The sequence below is a fragment of the Euwallacea fornicatus genome, chromosome 2 (assembly GCF_040115645.1).
Source record: "Euwallacea fornicatus isolate EFF26 chromosome 2, ASM4011564v1, whole genome shotgun sequence".
Lineage (NCBI taxonomy): Eukaryota > Metazoa > Arthropoda > Insecta > Coleoptera > Curculionidae > Euwallacea > Euwallacea fornicatus.
The window spans coordinates 3842913-3869803 of NC_089542.1; the positions used below are offsets into that span (position 1 = coordinate 3842913).

Sequence of the window (26891 nt, forward strand, 5' to 3'; positions counted from 1 at the left end):
GTTGTGTTGAGCAGCAGCTGGCGTTTATGTCCTGCTTTTTTCCTACAGAGGTGGAAATTAGATATCGCTTAGTTACTCTTGCACAGTGGTTCGAACTAAGAAATTAGGACAACTAGATTGAGTTCATCAGAAGCCATCAGGGACACCTGGGCGCCCTGCAGGTAAAGGAACGAATATAATAAGATATTTTTCTGTGCTGCAGTGGGACAAATACGGGGAAATCACGACAAAAAGGAAATAAAATAACAACAGGATATTATGTTCTTTTAACGATGGTCATTAACTGAATTCTGGGGTTGAATTATGGATGTCGATGGTACGAAGCAAACTGCGTTTAAATGTCAATTTGTCCTCGAAATCAATTACAGGACTGGCAGGTTTGGGTATCAATATTTAAGGGAAAGGTATCATTTTGTCCAGGATTCGTGACTGCTTGTGAAATTTGGGAATAATGAGCTCTTTATGCATTATCCTATTTTATGTCACTGGTTAAACCCACATTTTATGAATTATCGAACAAGGAATGAAGGGATGTCTGAGAGGGATAATAACTGACAATAGAAGGATATATAAAGGTGCAAGGAAATAAGATATTATTGAAGAGCAATGCAAAAATAAACTGGAAAGGGCTTGATGATGCCCTAAAGTTTAAAAATTAATAACTTCCAGTTGGGAGGCTTTAAAACTTTTCTTTTAGGGCCTGGTGACCATTTGTGTGTGCTCATCATTCATTCTCAATCATTCTAGAAAGTTCCTTTAAAGGCTTTGTAATCGCTTATGTATTCTCATCAACTACAGTAATTATGAGGTGAAACAGCTTTCCGTCTTGAAAGTTTCAGGCCAGGGAAACCTGGCATAACCAATACTCCAGAAACTTAATAGATTAATAATTTCAAAATTTTATAACTTTTAAATGCAACATTTTAGAAGGTTCTTTTTAACGCCTTCCATTGCCCTATGATTTCAGATCTACTGCAGGAATTATGAACCGAATCCGCATTCTGGTCAGGACATTCTGTGTCAGAGCAGCATGACATAACAAATAGTCCCGAATCCTAATTGATTGATTAATAAAATTTAAAAACTTGTAACTTTTAGATGGAACATTTCAGAGGGTTTCTTTTAAGGCAGTTCATTCCCTTATGTATTCTCATCCACTGCAGTCAGAAGTGTTTAATTCAGGGAATAACTGCATAACCAACAATTCAGAAACCTAATTAATTTATTAATCAAGTTAAAAAGTTTATGACCCACAAATAAACAATTTTAAAAGGTTCCCTTTAGGCTGTGATAATCTCTCATGTATTCTCGTAAGTTCCAGTAATTATGAGCTGGATCCGTTTAATAACCAATGGTTCCAGGTTGGTAATCTGGAAGTTCTACACCAGACAATTCTGACCTATCGAATAATACTGAAACCATTCTAGTTAAATCATTTAATTTAGAAAATTCAATTAAAAAAATTTGTAACAACGAAATGGAACACGTTCAACAGTTCATCTCTGGAACATCATGCGTCCTTCATCCAGAGTAATTAAAACCTCAATTGACCTTTTGCTGTGGGGCTGGGCCAGGCATTATGAGATAACTAAGATTTCAGAAACTTACTTGATAATTTAATCAAATTTGAAAATGTGTTAAACGAGATTGATTTATGATAATAATAAGCCACAATGACAATAAACTCAAACGTCCTGTTAACCTAAAGACTTGACCCAAAAACGGATGGAAGGGTTTTATAGAAAGGAAAATCATTTTCCAGTTCCAAGGCTCATGTTTCATTCTCCTTTCTCTGTTTTTCCTTAATTAGTTACTATTCATTAGTATTTAGTATGATTTTTAATATTTTCCAGGGAGTGGACTCCAAGAGCATCAAAGAGGAAACCGCCGAAAAGGAAAGTGGCCTTTACGTCGAGACTCCAAGAATCAAAACTCCTAAAGGTAAGTCACATCCCACATGCTCACACTTTTTGAGGGAAAAATCTCTGGTCCTCATAAGTCCTAAATCCGGAAAAAGTCCAGATCGATCCCTTTTAACCGAACTCCACCACCCATTACAAGGAAACTAAAGCTCCTGTTTAAATATCCAGCTTAATCCATAATCTTGAGTGTTTTGCCAGATCGTATCGGAACTGATGGACGCTTTCCCACAAGTCTTTGTGTAGTTGTAGCAACCTGGATAAACAGCGTTGATCGGCCTTAATAATGGGGGTGGGAACTTGGACACTTGTGCACTACCAGGGATGTTTATACTGTTTTTAATTTACCGGAAAAAAAAGAGGATGTCGGGAAAAAATTGAAATTTATCTGTAAAGAATTTGTTCTTGTTGCGCCATCTAATGGCGGTAGATTTTGGGAACCTTGTGCAAGTCCCTCTCAAGAGGTGGCACTGGTATCATTATGCGACTACTGTAACAGTTACTCGTCGTGGTAATTTTTATGCCAAGTCTTCCGGTGTATTTGTTAATTTCGGAAAGGTGGAACTCTTGTGCGAAAGGAATCGAAACCCTCCCGCATGGCAATTCGTCCCATCACCTATATAATGTAAATTTTGAATCAGCCCGCAGCCCTTAGCTTGGGTTTGTTACAAATTGCCATATACGGGTTTTATATCCGTACGGTTAATTCGGGAGGTACCAGCACTGAAAGAACTTTTCATCAAACGTTGCAAATCGCTTCGGCAAAACAAACCCGCGGGTGCCTTCAGTTTTAATACTGAAATAATCAGTTTATATGCTTTTGTTGTCTTCCCCGGAATTTTTGCTCATCTTTCTCGCTCTTTCTTAGCCCCTGTTGCTATTGCAAGTTTTACATAATTGAATATAAAATTTGAATAAACAAGACTTGTTTACTTTCAAGCCGGGGAAACGCTGGGAATGGTCCAGTTGCATATCTCCGAAACCGTGCCGAGTGGCCCAAGCCCCGGATTCGGTTTCTGGCACGTTCCACTATTTAACGAACTAATTCCGGAACCACCGATCGCTATAAAATAATGAAGAGGACAAATATACTGCCACTCCTAAATACCAGTTTGGTGTCAAAGAGTATTTATCATTGCATAGATTGATAATACAGAGTGTTAGTTCGGAAGGAAACGCGATACAGGAAAAATGTACAATTTGCATTTTTTATATTTATATTTTTTAAACATAAATTAGTTTAATTATTGGCTAATTGGTATGACTTAAAAATCCACGTCGACATAAGAGGCAATGGATTCCCCCTACAAAATTCAAAAATAGGCTCACCCTGTTTTCATAGGAAAATCTTATGCTTTTTTTGATATTCAGTCAGCCCCATCAGTTCCTCCATCAATCGATTCTTCTATGGGCACCACGACGGATTATGGTAGGTTCAGATTATTATCAACTTGACAAATCTGCAGTTCGATCTTCACGTCATGTGTGGATTCCGAAAGCTCTTTTGGTCTCTGCACCTAACTATCCCGCTTTTTTAGGAAAATTAGGGTATTCCGGACAATGAAAGTAAAATTCGGATCAGTTCCAGACACATTTAAGGACTTCACGACGACTTGCAGAACAACAGTTAGGAGGGGCACCTCCCCATCTAATATTTCGTTTAATTGTCTATCCGAGATGTCGCTTAAGCATTCAATTTAAAATGGAAGAAGGAATATGTTCATTTTATTCAAAACTGGAGAAATTGTAAATATTTGAACATTAACGAGGACTTTAAGAACCATTTCGAATTGCCTCCTCCCACGCGTCTGTTCCTTAATTCCCACTGTGTCAAATTACTAAAAAATTTTTGCGGACTACATAGACGTCTATAAGAAATGTTTTAGAGTTAAAGTTTTAAAGTCAGTAGCGCCGCAGAAATAAATATTTCGCATCTGTCTTTCGGTATGGTCCTCATTCGAGCTGTTACAGCAAAAATTCTAATAACTACAGAAGACATAAGAGATATATTCAGTAACAAAATTCAGTGGCAACTATGTGAACTTCAATCTACGTATTGCCAATTCTTCGATGAAAAGATCATCAATTTTTTTCTTGTATCACCTTACACTATCACCTCCGTATTCCGGTAATTCTAATGATTTTATAGGAGCCAATTTCAAAATTTTACAAAAAAAACCAGTAGCGCAGTAAAAATATTTTGTACAACTGTTACTATTTGATGGTACGATTTCCATGAATTTTCTAATTAAAATTAATTTATAGCAGTTTCCTTACGATATTGTAAAAACATTCAGTAAATCTTCTTAAGTAAATTGCTGAACGCTCCATAAAAATTTTGTCGGTTTTAAAGTCTGCTGCAGAAAATTTCCTTTGCGGAACCACTGGAACTTCCAATCATCACGCCACATTGTTGGAGATTCGTACTACTTCTGGAAGACCCTGAAATATATAACTTTTTTGAGCTGAGGAACTCTTGAACCTTGATAAATTTTGAAAATTATTCATGAATTCGGGCGAGTCTCTGCTGGACATGTTTTGTGATATAGACAGATTCTCGACGTTGCCGCAGGAAATTATCTGCTTTCTACATATGTAGCAATAATACAGTGAAAGGTGTCAAAAAATTCCAAAACTTCTTAAAAACTTCGCTCGAGTTAGAAATAAAAATGGTCGAAAAAAAAGAGTTTTCTCCTCCATATTTCCGTTCCGGGACCACTGGAAACTCGCCTATATGCCGCTTTTGATGGAAAACGTCAGTAGCACGTGTTTGCCTCGCAGGAATTTCGACTTTATATTTGAATTATATTAAATAGCACGAGTGTACGTACTTCCAGAACACCTGTTCGCAGGAAATAGCAGGGCTTTATGGAAAATAATAATTCGTCTTTGCCCCATGCAAATCACCAGGAAAATAATCGACTATAGGGGCACATAAATTCATGATGGTTGCATGAAATGATAGAAATTCACTCTCGTTGAGTGTCAATCGTGTTAGCTAGATAATGAATTGATTAGTGTCAATTATACTCCTTTTAAGTTCGGTTTTTGCATATGTCAGCTGATATTGCCGAGCAGAAAAACTATCCAAAACTGTGCAATTACGCCTCTATCTCCATACTGAAAACAAAAAAGAAAAAATTAGCTAAAACGTTTCGGTTAACGAGCTGAGCTATTAAACGCCTAAACTGAGCAAACCACACGTGTTGGTCGCAGTTGGGGCCCTGCAACCGATGTAGGCGTCATAAAGACGAGAGGCACCATTTGGAGGGGACACCGTCGTTTCTAATGCGATTAGAGCAATTATCGAGCCACTTATTCACAATTAAGACTAAGCACGGAGAAATCATTATTGTGCTAGTGCAATAACGCTTGATTTCGTTCCTGCAAAAGTTGCAGGAAGGGACCTCAGGTGGCCGCACGACCGATTAACAACCTCACAAGCGTCGGACGTGCTTTTGCAGCAGGCCTGCACGTTAATATCTATAAATTGCAGGATAATCCTTAACATAAACAGCCACTTTCCGTGATGTAGGGCTTGTCGGACGTTCAGAATTCCTATTTATTAAAACGAGTCCCTTCTGCGTCAATCCGGGCCTTGTCTAGCTCCGCTTATTTATCGTGAGCCCTTTAAATTTTACTGTTTCACAGGTGTTTTAGTTAACGTTCTCCATAAATTAGTCCCTAACTGGTCTTGTTTTCGCACCGATGTGCGTGCGCAAAGTGGCATTTTGCATTGAAGTCCTGCTTCACCTTCCCGGACCCCCCCCCCCCAGCTCGCCGCAAAGTTTATAAAAGAAAAACATTAATCCGCTATAGGGAAAATCTGCTTCATTCAGCGGCACGTTTTCGTTTTATTCAGAATAAAGTAACACAAATATTTGCCAGAGCATGATAGGCTCGGAAAAGATGGATGACACGTTGCCTAAGTCGATATTTTCCAACTGGAAATCTAGCATCTGTTATGGCCCGAATTATCCAGGATTCTCCTTTGTACACCCCCGCTTGTAGAAGGTATTTGTGTTGCGGCGACCCATAGGAACGCAGTTTTACTTTCATACTGGGACGAGGAACTGGATCGAATTTTAATCCTCTAATAATGAATCCTTTCTGATTTTTTGAATAATTCCACATATTCTATTTTTTTTCCAGAAAATTTCTGAAGCTTCCTAATCAAAATTTAAAATTCTTTCTTTGTTCACTGCCTCCCTTGCGGGTTGTCCATTTGGCAAATTGAAAGCAATTTTCCAGAATGATCATTTCCATGAAGGCAAACTACTTATACCCAAAGGGAATCACGAAATCCACATCCGGACATGACAAATTTGAGACATTTCTAGCATCAACAAACAAACGTTCCAGACGGTTCATATGAAAATGTTTTGGGTGGCGTAAATAGATCATTAAAATTTGTATATGGGCCAAAATATTGCTTTAAAAGGGTAAACGACGTGGTGGTTGCTCCTTGGTTCCGAGGAACCTTCTTGGAACAATTGGTAATACTACTGCTAGGAAATTCCCTTATTTAGCCACCTTTTCGAAGGGTCATTGCCTATTGCTGGTTAAGTAGGAGCAAGTTCGTGTCTGCTTGAACAAATATTTAATTTTTTGGCTCACTGAGTTTTCGATCATGCCATTATAAAAAAAAACATTATATATCAAAACCTAATGATTCTACGATTATTTTTAAAACACTTGATTCATATGCCGCACCCATTCCTATGCGGCACCCTATTCCCAACCGACACTCTTTACTTTGTTAGTGGTTTTAGTCTCTGTAGCTCTGAATGTGACGTACCGAAAGGTACTAGTCACAGTGAATGCATCAGAGTTTTTCAATGTCGAGCTTGTAATTTCAGCTCTAGAAGAAAACACCAAAGATGCCCTGCTTTAAACGAAAGTCAGGTATGACTCTGTTTAACTCACCATTGCTGATAGGCCCAGCATCATTTACCTAACAAATACCATTACAATTGTTATTGATTCAAAATTCTGTTTATCTTCTTATCCAGATAAGATAATGAGAATAATTTGGTACCCATATTTTTCTTTCTGTTTTTTTGTTTCTTCTTCAAGAAATTTCTAATAAAACAAAAATTTTCTCCTCCAATTTCTTTGAGTAATCCTTAGGTATTTTTGCAAATTTAGAAATTTTAAAGACCGACCGAAACTGGCCCGACTATGCCAAATCCGACATACTTTGAATTTTTTTTTCCTAAAATATTTTTTGGAATAATACATGGCTTCACGCGATTCAAATACTTTCAGCGAATATTCATTTATATTGTAAGACTGAAAAGAAATGTTTTACAGGACGAAGCGTAGGCGAGTTCTGGAAACTTCAGGACCTCCGGTAAATATAGGAAGGGTGATTAAAAAGTTCCAGGACTAACACTTAAAAATTTTATTTAAAAATATTAAAAGTTATTCAACATTGTCTGCTTCAAAGTATCCGTTAGCAACGTATCCACTTCACCCAACATCGTTTCCACTGCTGGAAGAATCCTGAGAACTGTTCTTGTGGAATGCTGTTTAGCTCTTCCGGCGATTTTTCCTTAATATTTTTAATCGAGTCAAACCTCTGACCTTCCAAAGGTCTCTTGATTATGGAAAACAAAAAATTCGTAGCGATCAGGTCTGGTGTGTGGGGAGGCTCAGAGATGACAGTTATGTCATGTTTGTGTGGAAATTGCGAATGAGCAACGCAGCATGAACTGGTTCATTGTCATGGTGCAGCACACAATCTCCACATTGCAACAGCACTGATCTCTTGAAATTTTGTATTTCTCGGTCACCGCACGAATGGTTAGACGACGATTTGACAGCACGAGACTCTTCACTCTTTCAACATGCCCTTGATTAATCACAGTCGAAGACCGTCCTGAATGTAGGTCAGCTTTTGATGACGTCCCTCCTCCTTTCAACCTCCTGAAGCACTCACGACACATTAATTCCCAAACCCCTCTTACGAACATCCAAAATGTTTCTATAAACCTTTTACCAACTTTATCACAAAATTTGGCACAAACACGTTGTTCTACATTTAAATTTCTCTTGCAAATGATAAAAAAAAATCGCATAAAACTCTCGGAAACGAAAAAAAAATTTGGATCGGAAAAAACAGTACTACTTGAGATGAGTCACGCTGAGCAGTGCTGCCAACCGCACTGCGCTTCGTTGCGACGTTGCCCTGTAATTCAAAAACTCCTGTAACGTTTCGATCACTCCTCGTATGTTCTGTTTGTGCTACGCAAAAAAAATTTTCGACCCGTTACATCTACCGCCTACTGTAGGTGCTTTTTATGCTTTATATATGACAAATCGATGACTTAACCATGTTGATATGACAGCGATCGGAAAAATGGAACGACGATGATCGGGAAATAGTTTTCCGATCCCTTAGATCAACTTTCCGGTTTTGATGGGTAAAATGTTACTTTCCGGTAAAGAAATCGGACTGAAAGTGTGGTTTTTTTGTCCTGTCGTAAAAAATGAATTTTCCGGGAAATTGCGGTGTTTTGAGAATTTCTGGCAATTAACACTACATTTTAGGATAAAATAATTGTTTTTTATTTAATATTTCATTATACTGTAATTAGTATAATTACACATTGTTATTAATTCATTCAATTTCCATTAATTCGATAGTTAGTAATTCAATGAATTCTACTATATCTATAATTAATTATAATAATGATATACCTAAAGAAAAAGAAACACAACAATAACAGAATCAACTACAAAGTTCCTGTATTTTTTTAGTTATTTCTTCAAAAAACAACGTTTCTTGACTCGGACATATAGAGATCACGACATATAGAGCAGAAAGTCACCTTACGTGTAAAATTGTGCCAGACGGAATGTCCTCTCTGGCAGATCAAAACAGCATTAGCAATTCGAACACACAAAAATTAGGTATTTTATCTATATTTTTTGTAACACGCGAAGGTTTTAGATGATTTTGTAAAATTTATCTCTATTATGACCGAGTTGAACGAGTCATCTTCAAGAGAAAGAGCCTGTTTAATATAACTCGTATTTACTTGTTTGGTAATCTGATCCCTATTCGACAAATCATAAGACACTGGCACTGAACGAGACATATACCTAAAAGTTATCGTTAAATGTCCTGTAATAGAAAGCAATGGTTCTAAGGAATACGCTCTTGCAGCGAAAACCATTACGTGGATAAGATCCGAGTCATCCGTTATTATATCACTAGAAACGGAACACATAAGATCGTCATCAACAAATAAACAATTTTTGGGATATTTACGTTAATTTAGGTCCTCGTATGCTATTAACTTTATACTATTGCAAATATTATTCTCGTGCATCTTACTATAATAGTTAAGAATATTTTTAATATGCATTTTACGGTAACAGAGACGACACCTCCAATGCTTAAACAAACAAAAGTATTCATGTCTTAAATCATTCCAAGCAACCGTATCAACACATCGAGGATAGCTACAGGGAAACTGAAAATTTTCAGCAAGTATCTCGTATATTGTAATGCGTACAACGGGTTGTTTAGCATGCACTTTACACCTCCCACATATATTTTTTCCTTTTTCTCTCTTTGGTCTAAGTAGAGATGAACTGGTGGTCGTGAGAGGTACTTCTTACAGCGAACGCACTCCAGCGCCGAAAAGGGTATAGTAGCACTGTCCTAAAAATACAGATATTGTTGTACACATCGATAAGATTTTGAATAGAAAATAACTTAATAAATTGTCAATATAAAATCACAGATTTTCTCAATTAAACTTAACAATCTTATCACTTCTTTTTTTTTCACTAAACGTTTGCCCTTTCTTTGAAAACGAAAAAAACTTCCAACTAAATCTAGAACGTCCTTGAAATTTGGCCATCTTGAAAATAACTGTTAATTTCTACAAAATTTACATTGCGACTGCTCAAATTCAAAGAAAATTCTCTTTACAAACAATATGAACATTCCCAAATACTTCTAAGAAATGCTCGGATTTCCGGCATATTCGACATTGATTAATTTGAGTCTGGAGGACTGCTCAGAACAAGCTTCGCCTTTCCTTCTTACATAACACACCCACTCGGGATACGATTGGTCGCAGGCGGAGACATAAGCCCCGCCCCGCTAATCAGAGTGTGTGTTAACGCGCCACTTCTTGCACAGTTCTCATAGTTAAAAAATCATACGTTACTGGTATTACTATAGATAAAATGGTTTGTAATAGGTCAATGTCCATTTTGACTCATTATGGACTGTTCAAACCGACAAGCACAAAAAATGCAGATTACAAAAATGGCAGGGTTCCCATCGAGACGTTAACAAAGGTGTTCACCCGTACCTTTAGTAAAGGGTGAATGTTATCTCAGTTCTAATTCAAAATACTATGCAATTCCCCCTTGTTTGGTGTGTGAAGAATTATTTCCAAAAAATTTGAGAAATAATTATACGCCTCAAACAGATCGAAAATATTTTTAATATATTTTATTCCGTTGGTTCTTTCTGCACGTATCTTGAATTTCAATAATAATACTTGCCATAGTGCAGAAACTTTAGATACACAGACACCCCCTTCTTAAATCCAATTTTATGGAGAAATATGCAAGGAATCTATAAGATGAGATACTTAGTAATCAGACATCAAATAGATGTCTAAGGTCGGTTCGTCAATGTTCAGTTAGGGAGCGACAGTTATCAGTCAACTGCAACATAAAGCGTTCTTGAAACTGGAGTTCAAATTTAACCAACATTCTCAGCAAACGATCTGAAACACTTCCACAATTAAGTAAGACGCTGACTGATGGCTTTTCTGTACTGTTAGTTACTTCAATTGCAACATGTTGATTTAGTAGGACATTGAAAAACTTGCCCTTAAATGTAGAAAATTTCACTAAATTTCCACTCATAGATAAATTTGTATGACTGTTCTAATCTTTATTACCTTATTTACGAATTTAAAGATTACAGGTATCTACTCACTGAAGAACATAGTAAGTATATACAAAATTCTTACATATTCTCGGAAAGCTAAAAGTGTCAAGTCTGGCGAAACATCGGGTACACCGATGGTTCGAAAAGCGCCAACCAATCTAGATTTCGCATATTTCACTATTCACTATCACAATATAAATTTTGTTCCCCAGTTTCTCGCATCCTATGAGTATTAGCACGAGAATGGACAATTTGGTTCACAAAATTCCTAAGAGACCAAAATCGAAACAATTCAGCAGCTTGGTCTTCGCAACAGGCAGATCGCATTAACAAAATGTATATGGAATTTCTGCGAAGTCATATAGATAAATGAAAAGTTCTTCAGTGGTATTGCCCTCCTATAACAATCACGCATGAGACTAGAGTGCTACCAGCCAACACATTATTTTTCCTATTTCTCTGAGCGCCTGTCAGGTGTTTTATTAGCTCTACTCCATGTTATCACTTGCAAAACTCTCCGATATTACTAAACCAGGGCTACAAATGATGAAAACAAAAAATTCTAAGTGTGAATACATTCACATTATTTTTTACACCTAAATCTCGCTCATCCTGTCTTTGGGCTTCAGGAATGCCAGGAATGCCCGACAGGGCGTAAGTTTCTGTCCTGACAGGGTCGACACTGTTTCCAGCTGATAAGGCACTTTGAAGGGAGGAAGGGCTGGTGAGGGTTATTAGGATAACTCGACACGTTTTATACGTTTTGTTTCATTCCTTCCTTTAAAGCGGATTTCTTGCTCATATGTGTGTGATTTGTGGAATTTTCCGTTTTAGAACATCGAAGATTTTTGCAACATTTCACTAGAAAGACAAAAAATTAGAGGCGTCAGTTGAGCCTCAAGTCTCAGAAATTGCAAAAAAGTTATTTGAGTTATTTTCTCTGAATTCCTAAGATCTTCGTGTTTGTTCATTAAACGATAGGCACGATTCTCATGCAATTGAGTACTTGAAAGTCAGGGGTGTATCTAATTTTAATGCCCCTTGATAACCGGAAAAAGTCGGTCTCAGATCGATCAGTGCATATCTTGGATTGGAAGAAGAAACTAAGAGGTTGCTATGAGTTAGTGAGGATTAGTCGGTAACTAATATTCTCGTGCAAGGTTTAGATAAGATAGATTTTTGATCTACCATGATCCCTTTTAAATTTCCGTTCGTTTTGATACTATTTATTAAATGAACAATCAGCTTTTGAAAAGCAGAAGACTCAGTGGCGTATTACGTCTTTACTAAAGCTTGCCATGAACCAAGTGAGAATTGGGAGGTAATTACTCTTGTATCAGGAGTAGAAGAAAAAGATTTTTAATCTGCCATGATCCCTTTACATTTTCGTTTTTTACGACACTGTTTTGTGGGGTAATATCCTGCAAATCTCAGTGGTTCCCATTGGAACGACGAGTTTCAATTACACACCTACATTTATAAACCAATGTTCTTCAGATATCAATGATTATAAAGGCAAAATCAGAGCTTTGGAAGAATAAAAATATCAGTGGCGTATCCTACCTTTCCTGCAATATAAATTATTGCTAAAAATGAGCCCATTAGAGATACAATTTTAATAAATGATGACCCCTGTAGTTTTATCTAGGACGTCCCTGTCGTTTCATGATAGCCGTAAACTAGTGAATCTTAGTGGCATTGTTAGATTTTTAGTCCACTTAATAGTTCTTAAAGATTTCGGCCTATATTTTTGTTAAGGTACGTCGGATTCCCTTATTCCACGGCTTATAATCTCTAAGTTGAAAAACGGCCCTAAACAAAAGGCTGTAGCCTTCCGCAGCTATTCTTCGGGCGACGTTCCTTTGTTTCCCTAATTAAAACAAAACTTGATATCCAGATGGAGCCTCGTCCTTGCTCTCCTGCGATTGTTTTTTATGATAGATTGCTTTGTCTGTATTGTGCATAGTTTTGATTGTTTTTCGGCCGTTGAAAGGTGAATTTATAACCGTCACTTGGCGCTGATTTCTATATCGGGTCGGGCCCCGGCGCTTTGTGCATGAGACGTAATTTATCGGCAAAACTTCATTAATAATAACTGTTTTTCGGTTTGGATTTGAAGTCTGAGCGAAGTTTTCTTATTACGCTGCCGAAGGTGGAAGGTGTCGCCACTGGAGTTTTTCTCCAACGACGAGAGAAGGATTTATTTGCAGATTCAGGACTGAAAAGAAGGCAGCAGGCTTGATGGTTTACACTTCCAAGACTGCAGGAGCTGCCACGGAAAAATCTTGGAAAATGTGTCAAGAAGAACACTGTCGGCAACTTAATGTTTTATGTCAATGTCAGCAGAAGGTCATTGTCACTGTCAATGTCAATGCTCGTGCAAATTTTTACAACAAAACACACCATAAAATTGTCCATGAACAAGTCCAAGAGGACGGGACGGTCAATATCAATGTCAATGCTTTTATAAATTTTCACAATAAAAAATAGAATAATTTTTAATGAGATGAACACAAAATTATTTTCCAAAAAATGGTAAATAAAACTGGACCTGACATCTATAAAAAAAATGTGCAGTTTTTCTTTCATTTCAATGAACTGAAAATTCTCGAGAAATTTTTTTGTCCTCAAGAGAATGATTATTTCACTGATTTAATTGACTTTACTGAGAAAATGTAAATTCTGAAAAAAGGACTTGGTTAAGTTTGGGGGGGGGGGGATAAGGCGCAATCCTATAAGAAAATGTTAAAACTTTTAAAAATTTTGAAGAACTGAAAATAATCTTTTCATCATTGAAAGTATCATAAAATTTCCTATAAAATCGCACTCAATAGGCCAGCTTGCATCTGAAGAAATTGCTTTATTGGTCTATACAAACCGGGCAATTAAATGTGAATTTATGACTATATAGCGATTTCTGAACTCTCTGCAACCTTAAGAGATGGAAAAATATTAAGAAAGAATAATTTTTCGGTGAAAAAAAGCATGGAACAATATTCTGTAACATGAGATATCGCAAAGACAATATTATCACATGAAACGTGCTGGGAACTGGAAGCTGGAAAATCATAAGTTAAACTGAAAAAATATCTCTGCTTTCGCTTTGAAAAATCTTAAAAAATAAATTTACGTTTGTTCTATTTCTGGCAAATTTCTGTGCCAATGACTCAGATTCCTCTCATTAAAAACCTCAATTTTTAGGGAAGCTGAATTCTCTAATAAAACTACGCCTTATACAGACAGCACTTTACGTCAATGAGTTTAGTGAGGATTTGTAACTCAAGCTTTCCTCTATAAAGCTTAATTTTGGCAAATCAATAGTATAATTCACAGCGGCGTGCATGAGCAGGCTCCGGAGAGGCAAAAATTCTCTCGAGAAATTAAGTAAGTGTACTGTTGTGTGTTTTACACAAATTTGAACATGCCATAATTAGAGATTTAAGCGAATCACTTTAGAGCCGTTTGTAACTGAGGCTTTCGTCGCAAACCTCAATTAGCACCTATTCAATACTGAAATAAACATGGACGTGGCAAGGAGGCCTCTAAAGAAATAAAAATCGCAAGAAGTTTTTTGAGTTTCGTCGCCTTTTAAAATTTTTCTTTATTCGCAATTTCACTCCGCTTTTGTAGTGATCTGCACCAACAACTTTATTGCTACTTCGTAATTCGCTGAAAGTCTCAGTTTTGATTTAGGTGTTCACCTTCCATATGAAAGGAGCTTTTTTAACGTAAAAACTGTGCAGTTAAACTGAAAGTGATTTTTGGTCGAAAATACGAAGTTATTCAAAGAAATTAAAAGTCTTAGGAAAATGTCCCTTTTACGAGCGGGAAGAGGATAAAGTTTCTGAAACGAAAATGTTTTGTTTGGTGCCGAAACTGGCAATTGAAATGGAGCGAAAACCTACAGATGAGATGAGAAATTTTACAAAAACTTGGGAAAAAATCCTAAGCAAAGAACTTTTCTTCGCTTTCAAATACCGATGAAATTTTCTGTGAAATGAGACGTTGCTGTGAGAATTTTTCCACGTGGAAAGTATCGAATTTTTTATGTGGAGACTGTTGCTGAAAAAACGTTCTCCAAAATTTCAAAGAAATGGAAAATTGTTTAGCAATATTTTTGATTAATGTTTAAATTAAAAAACCAGACATAAAGCTGTATGAACAGTTTTAGCATTAAAAAAGACCTAAAGAAATGTTTTAAAGCAGTTTTAATAATACTATCCAGGTTGTATTGCTGTTTTATATTCGCCTTAGCCAGAGCATTTAGGAAAAAGAAGAAAAAAGTTTTATACACTGGTTTTATACTTTACTCTTCCAGGCCTATTATAAAACCTAAATTGTTACTTGAGATGTTCTTGAGAGCTGTGAAAAAGTTGCGGATAACATTTATACCATCCTGATATCCTGTGGAAAGCAGAATGTAAAGGGACATTAAAGCTGCCAATGGCAGACTGGCAAGTTTGTCTTTTAATTTAAAACAAACGCACACACAATTTGCGGCGTGTTATCTGCCCACACTGGACTGAATATTGCGAACAATAAATTCATTATTTCTGTTGAACAAGAATGACGAGCAGGGATAAAAATGTCGGAAAACGCGGCCGCCAATAATATTACGGCATCGCGAAAACAAAACTAAAATAATAATTAATCTGTCAAAATCAGGCACGTAACATCATAATGCGAAAATCGCGCAAAGCGTTCTACTGCCAGGAACAAGCGCTGCGGTACGGGGGCGAAATGGGGCCCGAGGGGAGGCACACGCCCCTGTGCACTTGATAGGTAGATTTCAGGGTTTCGCTGCCGACTCACAACTAGCTTTTTAAAAGCTGCTTTTGTGGTTCACTTGTGGAAAATGATACTCTCTGATTTAGAGAGAGAATCAACCTGGAGATAAGATGTTTTGTTATGGTGCAAGAGAGAGGACCTAAAAAGGCTGAGACAACACTAGATGCTGAAAGCGCGTAAATATTTATTGGCGCACTAAGACATAATCAGAAGATACTAAATTTTCCTAAGAGCCTCGTTTGTGAACTCTCCAGACTAACATTAAATCCTTCACCCCTCCCCTTGTCATCCCTCTGGTCAGTGGCGGATCCGGTTCAGCATCCTCAGTGAGAAGCACACTCATGTGTGAACCCGTGTCTCAGCTCTCAGTGCTCAGTGGGCAGTGCCTCACTAGCTTACCGCAAAGGTATTTTAAAACCCAACAATTTTCGAATCATTTTTCCTTCGCTGTTTGGTCGTTCTTACTCGACAATTGTCACGTACGCCCCTGCTTTTACTCCACGTGTTTCCCGTAAAATTAGTTGAAGTACCAACATAACGCAATAAAAGCCCGTACCGGCCATTCTAGTGAAATTCGTTATATTAACCACAAGAAACTACCCGGAATCGTGTAAAACTGTGAGCTGGCTCAAATATTTACTACCCCAAGCCGGGCACTCATACTCATATGCACCTTCGAATGTTAATATGTACCAAAAGAGTTTTGAATTCATGGGTTTTAAAGGTAAATCCCCGCAGCCCTTATCGGGCTGCAGCAGTGTGGACCTTGTCAGAAACGAGATATCACGAGGACGGTTTAATACCCTCGAAGACCACCCTGAAATACCTGTCTAGGGGTGTATGTACAGAGGGAGATAACGGAAACAGATTGCAATTACTGCCACGTATGTTGACTATTCGATTTTATTGACATACCGGCATATTCAAGCGAGATACACGGAAATTTTATTAATTTAAGTAATGCAAATCAAACACGACTACTAAAGAGATGTTCAGTGCAAGTGGTTGGAGAGTCTTGAAGTGCCATCTTGTGACAACTTCTTTGAATGAGTTTAGTTTGTCGGCAGGTGGGCTTAGAGTATTTTCTAAATTATTTCGCTTTCGACATGCATGCTTCAACTCGTTAGAGGTAAGCTCGAATAGGGGTCTACTACGCCTCTGTTTCTTTGGTAAACTGGCTTGGAAATTTTTATTCATGTTTACGACGACTAGGATTTGGAGGACAAAAGTCCCTGGTGTAGATTGGTGGTTTGATGTTCGGAAAATAGTGTCTATTTCCACATGTCTTTTAAGTTTGATTTTTTGAAGGTAAAGCGGTGCCAAGTACGTCTCTGACTGAAGGAGTTGACCTAATATTGTGCACACGAGCATGCTTCCTCTGGTAGACAACTATTTAGAAATTTTTTATTCTGGCCTTGAGGGAAACCCCCATGGGCACGCCTCTGTTTTTGACCATTTTTAATTGAACTTGTTTTGTTTACTATAACTTTGAGTCAGTGGCCAGTGCGCCCCTGTTTCCAATCAAATCTAGTCAGAATGTTGGTTATTTACAGAAGAAAGTTAACTAATGTGGAGTAATTGTAGATTGGTGAAGCATGTTTGTCTTGTAAGAGAGGTATTTCAGAATGTACTCCTATCCGATCATGTTGTTCAGTTTAATTTGTTTACAAAACGAATTCACAAATATCGATATCATGTACAGCGGCGTAACACATTTGCCGCCTTTGAGAAATACTTTTGGAAATGTTGTCACACCTACTATAATCGTGTTGTTTGTAATGACATTGGACAGAAGCTTCGCACGCCTATGTTGTACTTCAAATCCCATCATTGTTTTCTATTTCAATAAAAAGAGCATATAAAGACATTGGCGTAGCAAATTTTTCTTAGGCGATATTTTTTTTTGCAGCAACGCCTCTGGCACTATTTGTTCCTTGTAAAAAATTGATCATTAGCTACTTATTATAATTCAATTGTACATGTAAAATGAAGTTCGCAACACTAGTATTTATTCAAAAACGCGCATTGACAACATTAATTATGTAGTAAGGCAAAGTACGAAGAAATAAATTTGTATACATTATTTGCTCCGTAAATTTTCGTTATACCCACTAAATACGCAGCTAAACCGCAAAATGGCCTACATGCTTACCCCACTAGTACTTATAGTAGTTTACGTCACAATTTTAGTGTTCTACTCCATCTCCCTTATATATGCAGCTCACCTGGATAAGTTTATGATAGGCTCAAAGAACATTCCCCAATTTTTTAAGGAAAGGGGTCCGTTCATGTTCAATTTCTTTACTATCTGGAACTTTGTAAGTATTTAGTAGACGTAATTAAGTATTAAAATTTAACACATCTACAAAAGCTCCTGCAGATCGTTTTCCTGGTGGTAGCAATCACTGATGACGCACTTAAAGGTTTGAGTATTAAATCTTATTTTGGGAACATCAGGCAAACACTTTTTGTTTCTCTAATGTTGCCTAGTTCGTTATTGGTGGTTTCGATGTTCTGGGGGATCTGGATGGTCGATAGGGAGCTCATATTCCCTATAGCTATAGGTAAGTCCCTATCATTGCTACTCAAATCTTAAATGAGAAATTTTAGACGAATTCTACCCCTCTTGGCTAAACCACACAATGCACACATTTATAGTACTGCCCGTTTTCATTGAGCTGTGGTCGCAGTCCGGAAGACCGCCCTTGAAGCACTCCATTAAAAATAGAGCTTTCGCTATAATGGCAACTTATTGTTTCATCTATCAATTGATGTGAGTACCGTGTTACACCGGAATTGCAAGTCTGTCAATGGTTTTTAGGTACTTTTGCATATACTTCTTCCACGGAATCTGGCTGTACCCGATTTACCTGGTGTTGTCATGGCCTCAGAGGATGGTTTTGATAACGTTCCAATTTGCTCTTTGCGCGATTTATCAGAAGCTCGGCATTGCTCTCCTGTCGATGCGAGAAATAAAGACAAATTAGCATTTACTTTGCGAGACGAAATGGGCTTTTAAAAGTTTCAGCAATGAAGCCTGAAAGTTGGAGCTTTTAGGCAAATCACATCTGTTCAATTAGAGCGAATATCAAACTCCCTGGAAACAATAAAAATACTATATTAGTAATTGGGCAAAAGTTCTTAGCTAAAATAACCGTTTAAAACAATCAGCGTGTACAATATGGATCCGGACGCAGCTGCTCCTGATGGCAATGGCAAATGAAGGCCATTTCCATTGGAAGCCAATTGAATAAAGGTGTCAACTCCAGGTTTTTGCACTAAATTCCCTAAAACTGTTTCTTTATGGCATTCAATTGCAAGCCTAATTATTGTTCCTAGAAAAGTTTTCCTGGATTACTGTGATGGATACAACGATCCAGGAAAAACTGGATGTCACCACTTTGGGGAGATGGCAAGCGATGAATGCAACTTTTCGCACTAATTGCCCTAAAATCGCTTTTTTATGGTCTTCAATTGCGACCCTGATTGTTTTTCTTGAAAAAATTTTGCCTTAGTGGATAGAATTGGAGGTCGAGAATCCGACGAGATAGAAAACGATGAATCCAAATTATTGCACCAAATTCCTTAAAACTGTTCCTTTATGGACTTCAACTCTAACCCCGATCATTGTTCTTGGAAAAACGTCGCTTGGATGGATAGAATTTTCCACCCAGAACTAGAGATCGGCAACTTGAGATGGTGGAAACCTATTAACGTAGGTTTTTGCACTAAATTCTATAAAAGTGTTTATGGCCTTCAATCGTAAGTCAAATTGTTGTTCCTGGAAAATTTCTTCCTGCATTATTTAACTATTCAAAAATTAACAATCCAGACGAAACTAGATATCGGCAGCTTGAGGAGGTGGAAATTTGAGGAGATTAAATTAATGCTTGACACGAAGCCAGAGGTGAAAACGGCCCCATTTAGCATTTCAATCAGTTGCAGATGGTGGGGCCTGCAGGGCTCAATGCAAGGGCAATTGTCCTGCGACCTGCAATCGACCGGACATCCTGGAGATCGCCACATGGGCGTGATTGGACGCTTTTACTTATTGTTTTGTTCTATATATATATCATCCTGGATAATAGAAGGGTGTTCGAGACGTATATGCTCTTTAAAATAGGGAGGAATTCTAATTTAGAGTAATTTTACGGCGAACCTGTAAGCTATAATGAGATAAAAAGGGGGGGGGGCAATTGAGGGAGATTAATTGTGTTATTTGTCTGGAAAAATTGCAACGAGAAATCCAGAAGCTTTCACGGAAGATTAACCCTAATTTGAAAATATTTAGAAGAGGCGTTGTAACTTGGAACTATTACGATTTTTTTTTAACTATAATAAAATCTACATACCAAATTTTTACTTAACAACGTAATGGTAGGAGATTTCGTTCTGGCCCTATTTTTTGGAGTACTGGGAATAAAAATAACTCTCAAATAACTGAAATTAGAAAATTCTGTTGTGACAGTCAAATGAAGAATTAAAAAAAAATCTATCTTACTTGGTACTACTCTTTTCTCCAACGTTCTTAATTTACGAGAACAGTACTACGTAATCACTTCCTCCATTAATCGCGCTGAACTTTTTCATAAATTCTGCCACCCATGCACTAAGAAGGATATTACGTATTTTTCTTCACTAGATTTAAGTACGAAAGAAAGAAACAGGAAACTGTGCGGCAAGGAAAAATAACCGAGTATTGAATCCTCCTAATCCATGGTTATTCCTTCCTTTCTGCAGAATGTTATCAGCCACGCACAGGGTGTAGTTTTCGCCGAACGGGTTTGGGTAATTGTCAACACTGCGAAAATGACATCCTTTTGTTCTTAGTTTAAATCAATTTAGTTTCAAATTAGGAACGTTTCTACGTTACCTTTTAAGCCCCTTTTTCTGTTCCGATCGGCATGCATAGGGGGTACGGAAAGCTGAATTGCAGTGTTAGAGTTAGGCGAAATCGCGTACTACCTTATACACTGACTTTCAAAAAAACCGCAACACCAAGAAGAACGCATTGTATGTATTTGAAATTTTGGTACGATTTTAGACTTTTAAAGAGAAAAAAATGATACAAATTTCAAGTTTGTATTTTAATGCGATAAGAAGTTTTTCTTTACTTTTTTATCTGTGACGATCGTTCTTTTTGCAATTTTTTTTACAGGCGGATAGCGGTAAAGGTATTATTATTAGTACCATATTGAATGTGTGGTAGTGCAAAATGCCTCGTGTACGCCAAAATGCAGTTTATCGGCAGTTAACTCCCTTTGAAAGGGGAAGAATTGTTGGTATGCATGAGGCAGGTTTACCTTTCCGCGAAATTGCACGTTGATTGGATCGAAACGCATCAACAGTGCTAAAAGCTTGGAGAGATTGGTCTAACGAAGGGTCAGTAAATCGTCATCGTGGTAGTGGCCGTCCAAGAATGACGAACCAACGCAAAGGCCGGCGACTTCGTCGTTCAGCGACAGGCGTCCCGTTTGAACCAATTCTGCCTCTTGGTGCTAACTAGGTAGCCACCCTAAATCGAAGGGTCTCCCTTGGTACGATCTATCGCAGAATTCGAAGTTTTGGACTAAATTCATATCGTCCTATGCGTCGGCTTCCATTATCACGAAACTACAGGGTGACCCGACTGGAGTGGTGTCGTCTGAGAGTGCAATGGGTGGATGGGTGGAGAAGAATCGTGTTCAGTGGTGAGAGTCGATTTTGTTTATGGCGATCTGATGGACGGTTACGTGTTAGAAGGCGCAGGGGAGAGCAATTAAATTTGGACTTTTTGGAAAGGCGTCATTCTGGTTTAACACCAGGTGTCATGGTTTGAGGTGCCATACAGTATGGTAGTCGGTCTCCTCTTATTTTCATTTATGATAGATTAAATGCTCAGAGGTACATTAATAGTATCTTAGAACTGGTTCTTGTACCATACATGCACGACCATCCTGGAAGCGCATTTCAACAGGATAATGCGCGACCACATGTAGCCAACGATACTTTGAGGTATTTGGAAGCTGAAAATTTGGATACTTTGCCTTGGCCAGCTCGGTCTCCAGATTTGTCCCCAATAGAGCATGTATGAGATATAATTGGTCGGAAAATTCAACGTTTAGCTCGCCCTCCAGAGACCATAGATGAACTCCGCGAGCAAGTGCAGATTGCCTGGGATACAATACCACAGGAAGTTATTGACAATTTATTTTTAAGCATGCCACGTCGCTTAAAGGAATGTATTAATTTAAGAGAAGATACCACCCATTATTAAATTATTATTAAATTTTTTCACTTATTCACAATAATTTTCTTTTCAATATTTTGATCGTTTTTATCTATTACCCGACCCAACGTAATGCCAGAATTTCAAACTTGTACGATGTATTCTTCTTGGTGTTGCGGTTTTTTTGAAAGTCAGTGTAGAAAGGTGAAAAAATGCAATTTTGTCTTTTGCGTTCATTGTACCCTTCGTACTTCGCGAATTTGTCCATGCAAGGGGTAAATAAATAAAAAAAACACTATTCCCCAAACGTTTCCCTTCGAGACAAAGGGGATGCATTTTCGAAAATGATTCTCAATGATTTGTCATAACAACTTCTACATTTTATGAGAATAATTCTCTTGAGGGTAAACATAATATGCCGTTTCAGTTCGTATTGAAAATCTACGGTTGATACCTAGAGTACTTTCAATATCATTTAAATCACCATATCGATATGGATCCCTTGAGAGCAGCACCTTTAAAGTTAATTATCAATTTTTAAAATTGTAGATAAATGATAAGATATCTATTTTAAAATGGATTATTTATTTGGGTTTAACATCTACTTATTATCTACACACTTAGGTATACGTGCAACTGTTATTTTCTCTGTTTGAATTGTCTCTAATTTTTAAATAAACATTTTCTGAATTCTGTTTGATCATGCTTCATATTCGCCTGTAGTTTTATCTTTACTTACAGCCGAAACTATCATGGTAAGTACTCGAGTCAAATTTCAGTACCTACGTACTATTTAATGAATATAGTTTTCTTGATCATATCATTAGTCACTTCAGTTCTCAGGTACACAAATCGTACTCAGTACGCCTTTAGTTCTTGAGTAGAAAAATGTAAAATTTGATTTACATTCGGGTAGTAATTTGGCACGTGGCACCCATAGCAAGTAGGGGCGTTTAGTTCCCAATAGGCACAGAAGCAAATAAGTTTCGAAAAAATAGGGTTAAAGCCTTTTAAGTTCATATTATTGGAAAGTCTCTGCAGAACGCTTCTGAATAGTAACAGCCAGTGGCGTAACCCGGTGTTCGCCAAGCAAAAATAAATGATCTTTTATAACTGTACTTATTTCGATTCTTCTGCAGCATTCTTTTCTTCTTAATCTCCAATAATTTAACAATAATCAATACTAATAGGAAATTATCTACTGATATTCGTGTCAGCCAAATATGTAGGCAAGAATGAACATCAATAGAAACAGATATGATCCTCAGAGATAATTATCACAATGCACTACTCAGATTTTCTTCTCAAAAAACCATCATTAAAAAGCAGTCATCAACACGCAATTAGTCCATGTTAGTTCAGGATAGTCGAGGTTCCCAAAGTAGCACTTGTGGCAGTTCCGATAGAGAGCGTGGGACCCTCTCCTCTCATCGGAAGATTGTTTTTAGTTGGTGGGCAACTGGGGTTCGGACCGTTGTTTCGGAGTCACCAAATGTTGGGGGAGCGACTTTCAACGGAACCCAGCACTGTCCGGCCGTATGACATCCCGCCGAACAATTACTTTTCAGGGTTAGTTCTGGTTAGTTCAGGTTAAATCGCGACTCTTGGAATTTTGAATGTAAATTTTTTATCATAAGAAGAAAGAGAAAATAAATCAGAGGAAGAAAAAATGTTGAAAGTCGCCTTAATAAAATGGAAACTAGAAACGCATGATAATATTACTTTTACTATTTTATCTATTTATTTATTTTTTATTTGTTACTATTTTTGTTGAAATTTACCTGTAAAAAAAATCGAAAAAATGATATCTTAAAGCTCAGACGCAACAGAAGCGCTTAATTACTGCCATTGACTTCTTCAAAAAACATTAAAAGTCGTTTACTGAATTTCAGAGGTGTATTTATTTCAGAGTTCAACTTCCACAAACTTCGAGCATTTGAAATGCGTCCTTTGCAACAAATACCTCTCGGTTTCGCCAATTTACCACTACATAGATTCAAAGGACAACATAAACAAAAACATATGCGGGCGGTGTAAAGTCACTGAAAAGCAATCCATCATACGTAATATCGCATACGAAACTGTAGCTCCAGGTTTGACGTTTCCATGCAGCAGCTCTAAGCGATGCCCAGAGAAGATCCGTTGGAACCAAGCTGATCATGAGCTTTATTGTAATTTTAGAATCATAAATTGTCATCTTTGTGGATTTCCTTCAACTCTTAATGAGATTCAAAAGCATTGTATCTTGCACCACCAGAAACAACTCTGGTATAGAAAACCGCGTGTAACTTTGAGTAATGGAGACAGTATTAATCTTGAGCACCGATTTTTTTTAGTTTCAAGGGACAAAAGATATTTTATAACTATAAAAATCGTTATCCTTGGTGTAACTAGGTTGGCACTCCGTATTCTCCCATTAGATAAATTATTAACCGAGAAACGTTTAATCGTTATGTTTAATCACAAAAGCAACGCATGTACATTTAATAAGACCATTAGTCCAATAATCAACTCGTTTCATGACTTTTTCTTCAATATCGGAAGCATTAAACAAACAGTCACTGACACAATTGAATTTGATGGCTCCGAAGAAATTGAAATGGAGTTAGACATACAAGAGGATACGGGGAATCATACCGAAACCTCAGAAAAGGCAGAAAAGATTATAAGCGAAATAAAGGGTCTCTTGGAATGTCCAGTTTGTAGGATAAATATGAAGGATAATATAATAATTTGCTCCAAGGGACATTCCATTTGTGGGCCCTGTCATAAGAAGGTCGATAAATGTGTACTTTGCCGAGTTAGTGCCCATTCACATGCAAGAAACTTCATTCTAGAAGAAATATGCCAGAAAGTGACAGATCTAGAAGTTTTAAATCCATCTTCATCCATAAAAACATTAGAATTAGAACCTACATTTTATTTTACTTGTTCGAGCACACTTCCCAACACACCAAATAGAAAGATACAATAAGTTTATGTTATGGTCCTAAGAGACTAAGCATTGAAAGCAATTATTTTTATGAATCTAACGACCATCTCTTTATTACTAATGTCAAGTTTCTTTAACTGCTGGTAACTTCTCCGGCAAGATAATCTCCATGGAAATGAAGAAATTCATCAATGCTCCCTATGTACATAGAATACTTTGTAGAGTACTACGTCTGCACGCCACTTTCTACGTGAAATGTTTGAATTTATTGTTATTTAATCAGTTCTCATACTTTTTACTTGAACTGATTTTCATTGTATATCGATATTATTTAATATGTAATATGAGTATGTACACTTCTTCAAAAAATTAACGCAACACTAAAAGTAACAAAAAATTTCAAGTAATTTTTTTTTCAAAATTTCTTTTCCGATTTAAACGATTTTTTTCCCTTCCGGAACGTTGGTAAATGAACAGTATTCGCACAGAAACCTTTTTTCCCTAAATACCAGGTGTGGCAATTATGGCTTAGGTTTTTCCTAAAATTTGTAACACCCTATAGAGTTCAGCAGTTGTATTTTCAAGTTACAATTAAAATCACAATTTAGCGTTAATTTTTTTAAACATTTTCTCTTCAGATTTACTCCATTATCTTTCTTATTACCTATCTATTATTTTATAGCGAGATTTTATTTATTTTAATGAGCATTATAAACACTAAGGTAGAAACAGTGAATGGTGTTCCTAGTGCAATGGGAAAGATAATGGAATAAATCAAAAAAGATAAGGTTAAAGTGTGATTTCAGTTATAACTTGATAATGTGACTGCTAAACTCTATAGAGTGTTACAAACTTAATAAACCAAACACGCTATAGTTGCTACACCTGGTATTTGTCAAAAAAAAGTTTCTATGTGAATAGAGTTAATTCTTCAGAGTTCCGAAAAAGACAATCCGTGATTTAAAAAAAAACGTCCAAATCAGACAAGTAGTTTTGAAAAAAAAATTAGTTTAAATTTGTAGTTACTTTTTGTTGGTCCGTTAATTTTTTGGAGCAGTGTATTATTTTATATTTTATCATTTTACCATTATATATATTATATTGAGTTTGATTAATCATTTCAGTCTTTTCTTTTACCCTTCAGCAGTATTATTGCAGCAATGTCAAGGCAATGAAAGAATCCAAAAAATGGGTAAAACCAGTCAAAGCTCTTTTCAAGTACTGAAATAACTAAAATTTATTTCCCTGGAAACACCAATTTTTATTTTCCAGTATATGGTCGAATCTCTGTAAAAAGTTCTGTGAATTTAGTGACTAACCTAGATTATTTCCCTTTCCTATCCATTGAAAGGATCCTGAAATAAATTACGCATAAAATACCGATCGGAAGCCCTGGAAATATCCTTTTAACTAAGGTTTGCTTTCCAGACCTCTTCAAAAATTCTGTCTAGGTCACGACTATCCCTAACTCAAATATTCCTATTTCTTATTGCGCGAGTACCTCATTGATTACCTCTCTTAACCATTGGAACAAATCTCGAATAAATTAAGGCACCATTGAAATTTTTTCCAACTCCCGAAAATATCAGTTTCACTTTGACCACACTATATGTAACTCTCTAATGACGATTTGGGACCCACATTTTTCCAACCAAATCCATTAATTTGAAACATGTTTATTGTTATTGAAATATGGTGATTCTTCACGTCCATTTTTACCGTCAGTTAGTGCCGCTATACTGCCGGCAAGTGGCTGAAAAGCCGTTGTCCTAATCAGCACTTTCGTTATTGGCAATTTTCTTGACGAAATGACCATTGCGGACGCAGCACCGACGTTCTAACGAGATTCGCCAGCTGGCGGGCCACTCATCCAGAGTATAAACCATCTCCCTGGATATCTGGATAGGGTGAAACTGATGACTGCAGCCGTTTTGCATTTGATTACAAAGAATCTCTGCCTTAACCCTTAAGTTCCTCCGCGCTTTGCGATTATTAAAAATTCAGGAACAAAGCCGAATTCCCTGTGAATCCGGGCCAGTCAGGCACACACCCCTTGGCGAAGTCGAGACGAGAAAAATTCCTTATCGGACCACTGAAAAGAGCGATAGCTCGGCATCATCT

The 26891-nt window shown here is 37.1% G+C and overlaps 2 protein-coding genes across 6 annotated transcripts in view; both read left to right on the forward strand.

Moving 5' to 3' along the window:
• nvy (CBFA2/RUNX1 partner transcriptional co-repressor nervy) overlaps positions 1–26891 on the forward strand; it is a 41029-nt gene that overhangs the window by 6321 nt on the left and 7817 nt on the right. For 2 of the 4 annotated variants that reach the window (XM_066301466.1, XM_066301463.1), the window contains exon 2: positions 1854–1941. In XM_066301466.1, coding sequence (XP_066157563.1) covers positions 1854–1941 — 88 coding nt within the window. Of the gene's footprint in view, positions 1–1853; positions 1942–22026; positions 22594–26891 lie in introns of those variants that run through there. The other 2 variants (XM_066301467.1, XM_066301473.1) reach the window with 2 other exon arrangements.
• LOC136346577 (androgen-dependent TFPI-regulating protein-like) lies at positions 17622–18757 on the forward strand. 2 transcript variants are annotated; one of them, XM_066295858.1, is made up of 4 exons: positions 17622–17948; positions 18002–18194; positions 18289–18403; positions 18452–18757. In XM_066295858.1, the coding sequence occupies exons 1-4, from the start codon at positions 17766–17768 to the stop codon at positions 18615–18617; spliced, it is 657 nt and encodes a 218-aa protein (XP_066151955.1). In that variant the 5' UTR covers positions 17622–17765; the 3' UTR covers positions 18618–18757. The 2 variants fall into 2 exon arrangements, with proteins under 2 accessions (XP_066151955.1, XP_066151945.1); XM_066295848.1 differs by having other exon boundaries at positions 17627–17948; positions 18241–18403.

What these genes read in the sequence shown, in the direction of transcription:
- LOC136346577 (XM_066295848.1), top strand. Translation starts at nt 17,766, where the DNA reads ATGGCCTACATGCTTACCCCACTAGTACTTATAGTAGTTTACGTCACA. An exon ending in CATATTCCCTATAGCTATAG is followed by an intron (nt 18,195 to 18,240) that starts GTAAGTCCCTAT and finishes GAGAAATTTTAG; the next exon opens with ACGAATTCTACCCCTCTTGG. An exon ending in TGTTTCATCTATCAATTGAT is followed by an intron (nt 18,404 to 18,451) that starts GTGAGTACCGTG and finishes AATGGTTTTTAG; the next exon opens with GTACTTTTGCATATACTTCT.